Below are 15,426 nucleotides of genomic sequence, written 5' to 3' on the forward strand. Positions count from 1 at the left end.
ATCAAACAATAAAATTTTATCTCAAAGCAATCTAAAACTACTTGGTGTTTGTCGCGATATTAGTGATTGTGATGTAGGAGAGTTAGGAAAGTTTTCAGGTGAGTCTGAGGCTGTAATGTAGGTTAGAAGGTGAGAATCGCATGATCATGACGAAAAAGAGAGTAGAGCAGTTAAGAAGCATTGCGTGATCATGCTAGTGAATTGTCTGATATCAAAGTAATTAGATGCTAAAAACTTGTTATCATACATAGCTAGTACTAATTAGTAGCAAGTATCTTATATTCATTAATAAATTATGATAACATCATTACATATAGAAGTCTAACAACTTGTGATTCACCTTTATATGTTAGTAAAATGTAAAAATTAATTTGATGTTTGTTTGACAAAGACTAGATTAATCGCAGGCTTACATTCCATCAACCTAAGAAATTTTCAAGTAGTAACCCTTAAAACTACAACAGATCTTTAATCTAATTAACTGCTGAACAAACTTTACGAATTTCACCATCAGTTCCGGTTTTCACTCCAACATTAGTCATTCTAATCATGGCTTTCCCAAACTCAACGTTTAACGTCAATCCAGCCAACCCTCTAATCCCTATAAACCTCTGCACAAAGTTCTTGGTTGTACTGTCCTGCCACAGGCTTTGATCAGATTCCAGAATTCCGCGGTTATTTTGCACATTTTTGAAGAAAGAATGATCGAATTTGTCACCGCTTCCGTAATCTAATGCAATACGTTTATTACCATCTCCGTTCTGGGGACATAGAGATTGGAGTGTTGGGAGAAATGCAGGATCAATGGTAGGATCAGCACCGCCAGAGTTCGTGAAGTTGTAGAGTCTGTAGCTTACGAATTGGCATGCGACTGTTCCAATTGTGTGTCCTCCTATAATACATATTTACAAATGTTTTAGAAATTTTATTACACAAATTCATTTGACAGGTTCGAAATATATTATGTAATATAATTGCTTACCAACAAGGGTGACAAGATCTTGAGCGCTAAGGCCTACATCTGCAAATTTTTTCTTTTGCACAGTTACTGAATCTGTGAAACTCGGCAAATTAGCTGTATCGGAAGCTAATGAAACTCTTCCGTCTCTCCGGCCTGTTGGCACACGGTATGTCAATCCACCGACCTGCACGTAACAAGCAAAATGATGATTAGTTACGTAATATTGTAATTAATTCGGAAGCAATACTTAATTCTTTTCTAAAATGTTAGTTTGTGTCATTAATACACGCATCATATTTTAAGCGGGAAATTACTGTAAATAGCCCTTTTTTTAACAATTAGGCTTATACGCCTTACAAATAAGTGTTTTTTGTAACTGTGAATAGCACATTAACTTACCGCAACTGTAGAGTCACGACCAGCAAGAGCAAGAATATCAGCACAAGACACTACACCAGGGCATGCTGCCTCTAGTTGTGTTTTAGCATCATCAATGACTTCATATCCTCTCAACAGAAGATTTGGTGGAGCTGTTTTCTCAGCATTGCTGCCATCGATAAGAATCGAAGCATCGCAACCATGAACAAAGCAATCATGGAAGATCATTCTTAGCAATCCAGGAGCCACAGCAGTGTTGGCCTTAACATGTTTATTAACTGTCGCTGTAACAATTGATTCGGCTTTAGGACAAGAAGTCGAATAAAAGCCGACCCTAGTCTGTGCCAATGCCAAGGGTGCTACAAGTAAAAGAAGCACCAGCAGAGAGACTTTGTTAAGATAAGAATCCATTTGAGCTTGTAAGTTTTAATGTGTTGTTATGAGTTGATTGTGAGGATTATTGGCAAGGAGGATTGTGCATTTATAGTGATGATAATAAGTAGTATAAAAGAGTAGAACGCGTGGAGAATACAAGTACTACAATATTGTCAATTAAGGTTGCATGGGAAGAAATTTGAAAAGTTCGTCTGGCGGTGAGCTGGTGGAGCTCATTTGGCTAGGGCTGAGTCGGCTGACCCAAATAATTTGATCGTATGCTCTCTTTTGAACAGTTCAATCATATACACCCACGTATGTTCACACAGTTTATAATTAATTATGGTTGGGGTTTGAAATGATAGACGTTATGTGGGGGCTTGATAATGACATCACCGGTCGATTTATAAGTCAAAAATAGATATTATTTTTAATAATAATTAGTTACTAGTATATAACTCGTACAATTCATAGTCGTTTTAATTATTATATATTAGAAATTATAATTTTAATAATATATTACTTGTATAATTCGATCTTATATTACTTGAATAAAATTTTTAAAATTTTATCTAACGGTTCTTATCAATTTGATCTGAAGACTCTAGATTAAGTGACTAAAGACTAACAACCAGCCCGCAAGGGTTGGCTCAGTTTGTTAAATAGAGGATAACTATCCTCTTGGTCACAGGTTCGAATCCCACGGGAGGAGAATTTATGATTATGCCTCCTGAGTCAGAGCATGTCCCTTAAATGCGGTTTACCTTGGTTCACGTGGTTTGCAGGTTATTGCGTAAGCCCGTTTTACCCAGTGCGCACCCGAAGGATAACGGCTGCGGGTTACCTACAATAAAAAAAAGACCAACAACCAAATTTTTAATATTTCGTATTTAATATAATATTATAGATAAGTATAGATAGATAGGTAGATGGTATACATAGATGTATTTACATAATTATATTGCGATATTAGTTTATTAAGAAGAGTGTTTTATGTTAAATATAATTACCGATTTGGAGTTACCAAAATAAACGTGACCAAGGATCAATAACCAAATTTTTAATATTTCGTGTTTAATATAATAGTATTGATAATATATTTGATGGACGGGAAAATATATTAACCTTTGAGTATATAATAGCCCAATACAATTTATAAGGAAAATGGTAAATTCAAAAGCTCATTTATTTAAATTTAAAACAAAAATACTAGATTAGTACTAACCACTAAATTTAACATCAACTTAGATAAAATTTGATGATAAAATCAGCAACCGCTTCACGCATAAACTGAAAATCAGTTTTTTTTTCAAAGGAGCAGTTTTTAGGTCAAAAGCAAATTTTAAATTTTACTAAGAAATAATTTTTTAACGGGAAATTCCCTCCACTTTTTAACCGATAGTAAGTAAGTTCAATTAATAAAAATTCGATTAAAAAATACACATAAATTTGACTGCGGTAAATTCAAAAAAAATTTACCAATATCTTTTAAATTTGTCTGATTTAAGTTGAATTTAGTGGTGGTCAAATTTAGCTAAACTAAAAAGCCCTAACTTCTTATAGGGTTTAAAAAAGTACATAATTGAATTAATCATGCATGTGAAGCTCATCAATTATGTTATTAGAAAGCAAATATCATGTTCAAAATATAAAATAAATCTTCTGATTATCATATCCTGCATATTCTCTCACGTTCGACATTAATCGTTAAAAACATATATATAATGCATGCATTTTATACAATTTCCGGTGTAACATGCAAAATGACCTACTGATACAAGCAATGAAACTTAATACTAAAGAGAAAATTATAAAGTATTATTCAAGAAGAAGAAGATGAATTGAAGACTCGTTGTTACAGAGAAGTTGTAGAGAAAAAAGAAGAACTAACGCTATGATACAATTTGTGTGTTCTTATATCTGAAAGTGACTCTCTCTTTCATCTAACAAACTTTTCCGCTCTTTTTCTATTCCAGCTGTACATTGACCATTCCAGCTATTCTTTGACTTTGACACATGTCAAATTGTGAGGCATCCTTGTTGTCCTCCTGATCTGAGGTGTCAGTCTGAGTACTAATATACTTAACACCCCCCCTCAAGTTAGTAGTTTGAAAAAGATTGCAAACTCCTAACTTGGAGAGAAGATTAGTAAGTTGATAGCTAGGTAATGCCTTAGTAAACAAATCTGCAGGTTGTTCATTAGTTGAAATATGATGAGTAACAATTAAACCTTGCTGCAATTTTTGTCGAACCAGGTGGCAATCGATTTCAATATGCTTTGTCCTTTCATGAAACACAGAGTTGGAAGCAATATGTAAAGCAGATTTATTGTCACAGTATAGAGAGACATGTACAAGAGATGGTATGTGTAATTCTTTACACAAAGCAGTAAGCCATGATATCTCACAACAAGCATCTGCCATAGCTCTGTATTCAGTTTCTGCTGAAGATCTGGATATAGTGGGTTGTCTTTTACACTTCCAGGAGATCAATGAATTACCAAGGAGGGCACAAAAACCAGTAATTGACTGTCTTGTCTGTTGACAACTACCCCAGTCTGCATCAGCAAAGACTCTTAAATCAAAAGAAGCAGTACTCGAGAAAAGAATGCCTTGCCCACAAGTGTGTTTGATGTATTTTACCAACTTTAAGGCAGCCAACCAATGTACTTCCTGAGGTTTATTCATAAACTGGGCTAATATAAGAACAGAGTATGATAAGTCAGGCCTAGTTATAGTCAAATAGATTAGTCTACCAATCAATCTTCTATATGCGGAAACATCAGTTAATACAACAGACTCAGATTCAGCAGTAAGACCATGATTTTGATCCATTAGTACTTTTATTGGTTTTGCATCCAAATAACCAACATCTTTAACAATATCCAAAGAGTATTTTCTCCGATTCAGATAAATTCCAGCACTAGATCTTGCAATTTCTATTCCTAGAAAATACTTAAGAGCACCAAGATCTTTGATCTTAAATTGACTGGCCAGAAACACAATTACCTGATCCATGAGCTCAGGTGCATTACCAGTGAGTACCATATCATCAACATAAACTAGCATGACCACAATCTGAGATTCTTTCTTAAACACAAACAAGCCAGAATCACTAAATGTTTGTGTAAAACCAAACTGCAGTAATGCTTCTGACAAAGTTGTATACCACTCTCTCGGTGCCTATCTTAGACCATACAGTGATTTTATTAATTTGCATACTAATCTTTGACCAGAAAATTGAGCTTGAATTGAGTCAGGAATTTTATGACCAGGAGGTATGTCCATATAGACCTCCTCATGAAGAGAACCATGCAAAAAAGTATTAGTTACATCAAGTTGAGTTAGTTTTCAATTATTCATGGCAGCTAAGGCTAGTAAGACTCTGGAAGTAGTCATCTTTGCAACAGGTGCAAATGTATCAAAGAAATCCAAGCCCTCTGTTTTTGTGAAACCCTTTGCTACTAGTCTAACTTTATATCTATCCACTTGACCATCAGGGTGGTACTTGACTTTATATAGCCATTTACAACCAACAACCTTTTTAGAGGGAGGTAAAGATACAATTTTCCAGGTTTGATTGGCCTCCAAAGCCGCAATTTCAATATTCATGGTAGTGCACCACTCAGGGGACTGAACTGCTTGCTTATAGTGTGTAGGTTCAGGAATTTTAGTGATGTTTGCAAGAAATTGTGTATAAGGAAGTTTGAAGTTTGAGTAAGACACAGAAGAGAGTTCAGATCTGGCTGAAGGATGTGTTCTGTATGAGAGAAATTAGAAACTAAGTGTGATGGAATACCAGTATAGTCACTATAGTTTGAAGGGAGATGCCTGTGTCTCTGAGGTCTGACAAAAATCTGTGAGTGAGAGGGAACAGAATTCCGAGTTGCAGAAAACTCCACAGTAGAATCTGTAGAAATATGAGGTGAGTGTTCTACAGATGGTTCATTAGAATCAGGAGGAGAAGGATGTTCAGGTGGTAGAGTGATAGGATCACTATCATAGGGATACTGAGAAACTGATGGAAATAGTGTAGGTAAAGTTGCAGGTTCTGTAGCAGTAACAGTATCAAAAGGAAATGAGGTCTCAACAAATTTGACATCTCTAGACACAAATACTTGTTTTGTGTCTAAATTCAAAATCTTATATCCTTTCTTAGCATAAGGATATCCTAAGAAAACTCCTTTAATACTTTTAGGTCCAAATTTATCACTATTATGAGGAACAATAGTAGCATAACATAGTCATCCAAAGACTCTTAAAAAAGAATAATCAGGTGGTGTATTGAATAAGATTTCATAGGGAGATACACCATTGAGTAAGGGAGTTGGTGTTCTGTTAATCAAATAACAGGCAGTAAGAACACAATCACCCCACAGACTAATTGGAAGTTTGGCTTGAAATCTGAGCGCTCTTGCTACATTTAACAAGTGTCTATGTCTTCTTTCTACTATACCATTTTGCTGAGGAGAATAAGGACATGATGTTTGATGTACTATACCATTTGATCTAAGCAAGGAATTTACAGATTGATTCACAAACTCGGTGCCATTATCCGACCTTAAGGTTTTGATAGTGACATTAAAATGATTCTGAATGTAAGCAATAAAATCAGTCAAGTGTAAATGTACAGAAGATTTATCACTTAACAAGAATAACCAGGTTGCTCTGGACTTATCATCCACAAGAGTCAAGAAATAGGTACAATTTCCATGAGTTTTAGTTCTATAAGGACCCCATAAGTCCATATGAACTAAGTCAAACAGATGAGAACTACAAGAGACACTAGGAGGAAATGGATTCCTAACTTGTTTTGACAAATGACAGACATCACATTCATGTGATAGTTTAGCCTTACAAGAAAAAGGAAACAGTTGCAAAACTAAAACAGGTACATGACCAGTCCTGGCATGCCAAAGATCTGCATCTGATGAAGAAGAAACAAGCAGAACAGTAGAAAAAGCTGAATGAAAAGAGGAAGTGTTGAGAATGTACAGACCATCTGATGAATTCATCAATGAAGGGTCCTGAAGAGAACACACATGGTCATTAAATACCACAATCATGAATGTTGATTTTAAGAATTTTGAAAAAGACAATAAGTTGTACTGAAAACTAGGTACGCAGAGCACATTATGTAATATGATCTGAGGAGTAAGTACCACAGTACCAATATGTGTAACAGTAGCAGTGTTACCATTGGGAAGATGTAACAGTGACTGTCAAGACACAGGATTACTTAATAAATGAAAATGTGGAGTTACATGGTCTGTAGCTCCTGTATCTATGATCCAATTAACAGAGTCAGTAGACTGTAAGGCAACAGGACTAGCAAAGTGCAGAGCAGTACCTGCAAATTTTGCACTGTTCACAGAAGAGGTAGATGCAGCATCTGATGTCAGAGATGTTGATTTCATAGTTTGTTGCAACATCTGAATGATTTGTTTACACTGATTATCAGATTACTGAATAGCATCTGAAGTATTGTCTGAACCATATCTTTTTGAGCCAGATTGATCCAAAGTTGGTGTATTCTGCACCTGTGCAGTAACATTCCTAGCAGATAGAAACTTTGGCTTTGGCTTTGGCTTGGGCTTGCCAAACATTTTATGCCATGTTGGATAACCATGTAGACAATAACACTTGTCTTTGACGTGCCCAATCATGTGACAGTAATCACAATACACAGGGGAAGAATTAGTACTTTTCTTGTAATTCCTGTTAAAACCAGCTGCGTGTTTTACTGGCATTGCCATATTTTCAGAATTCAGCTGTTGTTGACCACTAACCTCTCTCTGATTTTCATCCTGTAGTAACATTGCATAACATTGACTTAAAGAAGGGAAAGGCTGCATAAGAAGGATTTGCCCTCTGTTACTTGTGAAGTGATCATTTAGACCCATTAAGAATTGTGTCAGCTATATTGTCTGATCATGAGATTCCAGCTTTGTGTTGATATTACAAGTACAGATTGCACAGGTACACCTTGGATTAGCAGCTATGCACTCAAGTTCATCATGTATAGTTTTGAACTTAGTAAAATATGCAGCAATAGACAATGTGCCTTGAGTAAGATGAGAAATCTCCTTTCTAAGACTGAATAGTTTTGGAACATTAGTTTGTGCATAACGCACCTGTAAATCATCTCAAATAGCCTTTGCAGATCTCATGTACACAGTGTTATTTATGATAGTGACAGAAACAGAGTTAAGTATCCAAGAAGTCACCATATTATTACACCTTAGCCAATGAGCATACAACGGAGAGTTAGCAGCAGGCTGAGCATGTGAACCATCAACAAATCCAATTTTCAGCTTTGACGCCAAGGCAATTTCCATAGATCGCTTCCATTGACTATATTTTTGCTCATCTAAGATGACTGTAGTAAGAATGAGTCCTGGATTATCTGAAGGATGCAGATAATAAGGATGATTCACGTCTAAGAGTGTTGAACTGGATGTAGATCCCATGGTAGCAGCGGAATATGAAGCCGCAGTAGTAGTCATGATAGGATTTAGTATGTATGAACAATATACACACAGATGAAAAAAAACAAATTATCAAACAGTTGATGTGCACATCACACACATAAATTTGATTTTCTCACTAGAATATGATTGTTTAGACAATCAGTAACAAGAATTGATCACTGAAGTTATTTGCACACATGATTGACAATTAATCAAAGAGATAACAAAAACTGAATTGATGTATAAAATTTGTAAAGTTAATGAGTAATAACAATGCGAAATGAGTAATAACAAGATGATTAGTTGTGTATCTAATGAGAAAAGTGCTGTTAAATCAAACTTATCTTGTATGTTTCACCATTGATGACAAGTAACGAAGATCTTGAAGATTTCACAGTGATGAAGAACAAGTTCTGCTTGTAACGGATCGAAAAACACTTAAGCAAGATTTCACAGGCTCTGATGCCATGATACAAGCAATGAAACTTAATACTAAACAGAAAATTATCAAGTATTATTCAAGAAGAAGATGAATTGAAGACTCATTGTTACAGAGAAGTTGCAGAGAAAAAAGAAGAACTAACGCTATGAAACAATCTGTGTTCTTATATTTGAAAGTGACTCTCTCTTTCATCTAACAAACTTTCCCACTCTTTTTCTATTCCAGTTGTACATTGACCCATTCCAGCTGTTCTTTGACTTTGACACATGTCAAGTTGTGAGGCATCCTTGTTATCCTCCTGATCTGAGATGTTAGTCTGAGTACTAATATACTTAACACCTACCGTATATGCTTATATAGTGATTTTATTAGAATATAAAAACATATACGCTATAAAAAATGACATATATAATTTGGACTGTGCTTAATTAGTTAGTAATCAGTAAATAATATATATTTGTAGAATTTGAAAAGATGGGTCTCGGGGTTATTCAAAATTTATTTCAAGCAATTTCAGCTTGGAGCACAAGGAAATTTTAAATAAAAAAAACACATAAATGTCAAATGATACCAAATTTGTATAGGACTCTTTTGGTTAAAATATTAATGTGAAGCAACTCGGTGGAATAATGCTTAAGGTGAAGGTCAGCTTGAAAACAGCTCATGAATCAACTCTATTTGTTTTGTAATTCATTAATAATTCTACATTTGTACTCTAAATAAAAAATTATGGAAAATAAGTTTATCTTGACTTGAAGCGCGATTTGAGGGAGTTTGTTAGGGTTTCAGAATATCCGGTGTCTTGTATTCTGAGATTTGAAGTTCCCTTTTCTCTTTACAATGAGATCACCAGATGACTGTAATTCAACAAATGGGAAATTAAATTATACTGTAGTTGTTAGTATTTTTTTTATTAATATAACTTATAATTTTGACTCACATAATTTATAACCTAACAATTGAGTTAAATATCTGTTCTAAATTATTGTTAATATTTGACATATGATAGTTGATAAGAATAAAATGCATGTATATTTACATACACTACAATAAATATGATCATTTATGACGGTTTTTTTGAACTGAAATCGTCGTAATTGAGCCATTTATGACAGAAAAAAATCGTCGTTTCTGATCGAGTAGTAAGTTCATTTTTTCGTCACAAGATAAAATTGCGTCGCAAGTTAAGAAGTAGAGACCCACATACTCAATAAAATAATAAATCTATTTACGACGAAATATTTTGTCGTATGTTATGAACTTAAGACGGAACATATCGTCGTATGTTAACTACTTGTACTAAAAAAAAATCTCGCCGGAAAAATGGAAAAATTTCAGATTCCGGTGATATTTCCATTTTTCGGCAAACCATAACAAGTTCAAATCAGTGTTTTTCAGCTCGTTTATGCACACCAAACAAATCAAAACTACTTATACAGTACATAACATCATATTACCAACAAATCGTTAGTTCTAATATTACACAAACAGGGCCATTTCTGAACCAAACAAAATATCAGAAAATAAAGCTATATTATATGTTCAATTTATAAACGCTAACACAGAAACAAACAATTTATCACGATATCAAAAAACAAAATATGAAACTCGGTTCAAAATATTTATAACGGGGATTTTCACTATACGAGCTCGGCTGGAACGCCTTTAATATATTATTCAGTATTTCATGACCATCATATATTTTTTACAGAGTACATAATTGCATTCACGATATGTTATTAGGAACATGACTGTATAATAATTAGGAGCAAAATTAGCAAAATTTATCAGTATTAGTTTTTTCTAAACTTTTTATACATATTTTACAGTTTATGAAATAAACATTAATACTACTACGTAATACATACCGCTTCTACTGAATTTTAAATTATTTCACTTTTTAGCACACATTTTTAAGTAATCAGATTATATTATTTTCTATTTAAAACTAATATTTTTATTTAAATCCCTTTTCTATTTAATTTAAAACCAAAAATCACTTTTAAACTCAGTGTAGGCGCGGTAAGACAGGGCTCCAATATATGTTTTGTATTTCTTTTGAACTTGGATTTTTCTTTGATATATGTTTAAGTGCACGTCCTATGATTTAAATCGAATAAGTGACTGATAAGTGACAAATTGGTAAATGCTTATAAGTTATACAAGTATTTGGATAATTAAATTTATTAGTCAGATTTTTTTTATTTAAATGAACTAAAATAAATAATTTTTAAATATAATTATCTTAATTCTTATATTTCAAATTTGATTAACATTTTAAAAATATATTTTAAAATAAAAATTGAGAAAAAAATGAAAAAATGAAAAATAAGTTAAGAAAAAGTACGTCGTTACTAACATTCAACTTATCAGCTTATAAATTGTATATTCAACTTATAAGTCGGGTCGCCAAACATTCGTCAATAAGCTGTTATATGTTTATAAGCCAATAAGCTGCTTATAAGGTATCCGATTGGGAAATCTTAAAATAAGTAACTTATAACTTAAAATTAATAAGTGACTTAAAAGTGATAAGTAGATGAATACTTATAAGTTATGTAAGTGTTTGGTTAATTTTACTTATAAGCCAGATTTTTTTTAACTTAAATGAACTAAAATAAATAATTTTTAAATATTATTATCTTAATTCATGACTTTTAAATTAACTTAACATTTAAAAACATACATTTAAAAACTAAAATTAATAAAAAAGTGAAAACTCAAAATAAGTTGAGAAAAAATATGTTGTTACTAACATTCAACTTATTAGCTTATAAATCATAAATTTGAATTATAAATTGTGTCGACAAACAGTTCGAGATAAGTACTTACGAGCTTATCAGAAACTTATAAGCCCGTACACAAGCTGACCCAAGATTTGCCAAATAGACCCTAAATGCTTGGTTGCGACATGTGACGCGGCACGGTTTGTAGCTGTATTGGCCGCGGAGTGGAAGACAAATGCGATTTGCAAGGTGCAAGCAAAGACAGCGGGATGGGGTTGGTAAAGTCAATTCTGACAGGATATATCGAGCAAAGATAAGTCAATATTGACGTAGTCAGGATATATGGAGTAACATGGTACTGCAGTCTGCAATGACCAATCTTTTATTTATTACTCTCTCCGTCCGGTCAATTCTTTACGTTTGGTTTGGGCACGGAGGCTAAAAGAGAAAGAAAAGTGAGTGAAGTGGTGAGACCCATTGATTTTTAATATATAAAAGGGAGATAGTGGAGTAAAAATAGTATGGAAATGGAGAAAAAACGGGAAAGTGGTGGGACCCATTAACTATTTTGAGTAAGTTTTGAAATATAAAAAATTGGATGGGATATCCAAAAAATGAAAGTGTAAAGAAATGGTTGGGACAAGGAAGTAGAAGTTTGTTCATCTTTTTTGGTTAAACAAAAAAAAATCATTTGTTTCTTTATTTGATAATTGAGAAGTAAATGAGTTACGAGCGTGTCATGTGTGTGACTACGAGGCGACACGGATTCGTAAAAAATAAGCATTAATTCTCGTAAAAAAATTTATTTACGCAATTTTTTAAACACATTTAATTCAAAAGACAATTCCTGAATTCATAAGAAATAATTACTGAAATTAAGAATTCTTGAATTCATAAGAAATAATCATTGAATTTACGAGAAAAAAAAGATTTTTTTGAAATTTTTGATTTAATAAATATTTTCTTCATATATTACATCCTAATATTGTTTATACAGTAATAGAAAATTCTAAAATAAAATAAAAATAAATTGGAGCTAAAATAAATAGTAATTAAAAGTAAGGTGATTATGCATGTTTGAGCATGAACATGCAAAATCTACATCTTGATACTCAAAACTACTGTTAGGTCTTTCAAGTTTGAAAGGTCATGCAATCCATTGATGTGTTCATGCCATTATATATTCCTAGCTGTAATTGTTTACATTTTTTACAGAGTGTCCGACACGTATTTTAAGATGCATATGAAGTATAATTCTGTAAATTTTTTTTACAAATTTTTTTTTCTGAATAAAAATTAAAACATTTAACTTTTATTCAGAAAAAAAAATTATTAAAATAAATTACATAACTATACTTTTTATGCAACTTAAAATACGTGCCGGATACTTTCCAGAAATATAAACAATTGGAAGGGACCGAGGGAGTAATTCTTAGCTCCATCATTTTTTTACCCTTCTCGTATTGATCACATCTTCGATATGTACTGAAAATTTCTCCAACATCTTCGATATAACCTCAATTTTCAAAGTGGGTAATTATAAACAATGTCCTCAAATTTACTTTGAAAATAGGAAGCAGATACTTAATATCATACACACTGTAATATCATACACACTCATAAATATTAAATATATTTTAGACGTTATACAATATTTATTAATAAAAAAATTATCAAAATTTTAATTAATATATTTAAATGGTATTAAAAAAATTTAGAAAATGACGTGTGTTATGCTAGTTTGATTTGAAAATAGGAAGCAGATACGTGGTGTGAAGAAAGAAATATTATTTTGTAAAAGAAAGAATAATTTTCGTTTAGGCTTTGAGACGGGCTTTGGAATCTTATCAAAAAAATTTATCAAAAGTTTCATTTTCTTTGATTGCCATTTTAGTTGTATGAGAAAATCGTTTTAGGAAGAGTTTTGAGACATCATCAAAAGATTAAAGAGCATGGTTTCCTATATGGTTTGATATAAAATTAACGATCATTAAGCTTAAGTATCCATATTTAACTACTAAACATAAAATATGTGAAATCAAAAAACAAGATTGTGAAAATAGAACAGGTGTGTCAAATTAAAACTATTATCAGTTTTACATCGTAAATCAAACATCTTTTACGTAATGATATACAACTGCAGGCTTATTTTGCATCTGCCTCCTTAAGTTTTCAAAATAATCCTATAACTAGAAAATAAGAGCTTAACTTTAATTAATTTTAGAACAAACTTTACGAATTTCACCGGCCGTACCAGTTTTCACCCCAATATTAGTCATTTTAATCATGGATTTTCCAAACTCCAAGTTCAATGTCAGTCCAGCCAAGCCTCTAATACCCATAAACCTCTGTGCAAAATTCCTTGTTGTACTGTCCTGCCATAAGCTTTGATCTGACTCCAGAATTCCCCGATTATCGCGCACATTCTTGAAGAACGAACGATCGAAATTGTTGCCACTTCCATAGTCCAAAGCGATTCGTTTGTTTCCATCACCGTTTTGAGGACAGAGAGATTGGAGTGTAGGAAGGAATGAGGGATCAATGGTCGGATCAGCACCTCCGGAGTTGGTGAAGTTGTAGAGTCTGTAGCTTACGAATTGGCAAGCAACTGTTCCAATTGTGTGTCCTCCTACAATATAAATGTTTAAATTGTTTGAGTTAGACTGTACTATAATGGTCTTTTGCAGAATCAGAATATTGCATGCATGTAATATTGCTTACCAACAAGAGTGACAAGATCTTGAGCACTCAGACCAACATCTGCAAATTTCTTTTTTTGGACAGTTACCGAATCTCTGAAACTCGGCAAATTTGATGTATCAGACGCTAATGACACTCGTCCGTCTCTCCTTCCTGTTGGCACTTTATAAGTTAATGCACCGACCTGCATGAAACACATTAGCAAAAGTTAAATAACTACTCCCTCCGACCCTCCCAATTATTATCGTCCGACACGCATTTTAAGATGAATTAAAAGTATAGTTTTATAATTTTTTCTTAATTTTTTTTTTCTGAATAAAAGTTTGATCTTATATTGCTTAGCAATATTAATATTACTCGATAAATGTTCTATATGTGTTTGAATTTGAATTCATCTTACTTCGACGGTAGCATCACGAGCAGCAAGAGCCAGAATATCAGCACAAGAAACAACGCCAGGGCATGCTGCCTCTAGCTGTGTCTTAGCGTCTTCAATGACATCATAGCCTCTCAACAGAAGATTTGGTGGAGCAGTTTTCTCAGCATTGCTGCCATCGATAAGAATCGAGGCATCGCAACCATGAACAAAGCAATCATGGAAGACCATTCTAAGCAATCCGGGAGCAACAGCAGAATTGGACTTAACATGTTTCTTAACGGTGGCCTGAACAATCGATTCCGCTTTCGGGCAAGACCTAGAATAAAACCCGACCTTAGTTTGCGCTAAGGCCAAGGGTGTGGCAACTAAGAGAATAAGTACTAGTAGAGAAAACTTGTTAAGAAAAGAATCCATTTGAGATAGCTTGCAATGTGTGTGTGTTAGGTTGATTGTGGGTATTAAAGCAAAGGTGGAAGATGTATTTATAGTGAAATGAAAGTGCTAAAAATGGATAAACGTGTGGAGACTACGAGGGTCAATGTATGGCAACAGAATTCAAAAGTTTGTTCTGTGCATAGTGAGTTGGAGTCCACTCTAGGGCTGCCCCATATTGTTTGATTCGAACTATTGAAAATTCAAGACCAAGTGAATTCATGTTCACACAGTTGCATTACACAAGATGGCATGGGACTCGATTTTTTTAGCAATTTGTTTATTTTTTAAATTTGATATTTAAGTTTCCGGGCCAGTTTATCAACAAGTCGAATAATTTTAAAGAACAATACAATAAAATATTTCACCGCCGTTACCCCTATTTAAATCTGTGTATATATCTAAAATTAAAAATAAAATATCGGTAAGCCCCTAAAATCCGGCTGATTTCAAAACTAGCTGGCTAACTTAAATTTTTGCATTACACAGTTCTTAACAGTGGTGTAAACTAGTAGTTTTGGCTTTTATGTAATAAATTAATGCTCATCTGCTGTAACATAAAGT

The 15,426-nt window shown here is 33.2% G+C and overlaps 2 protein-coding genes across 2 annotated transcripts; both read right to left on the reverse strand.

The window, feature by feature from the left end:
- Window positions 1-293: 293 nt before the first annotated feature.
- LOC141667293 (cationic peroxidase 2-like) lies at window positions 294-1,778 on the reverse strand. The gene is made up of 3 exons (XM_074473719.1): window positions 1,361-1,778; window positions 983-1,145; window positions 294-892 (listed from the first exon to the last, which is right to left on the reverse strand). The coding sequence occupies exons 1-3, from the start codon at window positions 1,748-1,750 to the stop codon at window positions 474-476; spliced, it is 972 nt and encodes a 323-aa protein (XP_074329820.1). The 5' UTR covers window positions 1,751-1,778; the 3' UTR covers window positions 294-473.
- An 11,606-nt stretch (window positions 1,779-13,384) lies between these two features.
- Window positions 13,385-14,881, reverse strand: LOC141668679 (peroxidase N1-like). The gene is made up of 3 exons (XM_074475665.1): window positions 14,452-14,881; window positions 14,073-14,235; window positions 13,385-13,980 (listed from the first exon to the last, which is right to left on the reverse strand). The coding sequence occupies exons 1-3, from the start codon at window positions 14,842-14,844 to the stop codon at window positions 13,562-13,564; spliced, it is 975 nt and encodes a 324-aa protein (XP_074331766.1). The 5' UTR covers window positions 14,845-14,881; the 3' UTR covers window positions 13,385-13,561.
- Window positions 14,882-15,426: the final 545 nt, after the last annotated feature.

Source organism: Apium graveolens, chromosome 6 (assembly GCF_009905375.1).
Source record: "Apium graveolens cultivar Ventura chromosome 6, ASM990537v1, whole genome shotgun sequence".
Lineage (NCBI taxonomy): Eukaryota > Viridiplantae > Streptophyta > Magnoliopsida > Apiales > Apiaceae > Apium > Apium graveolens.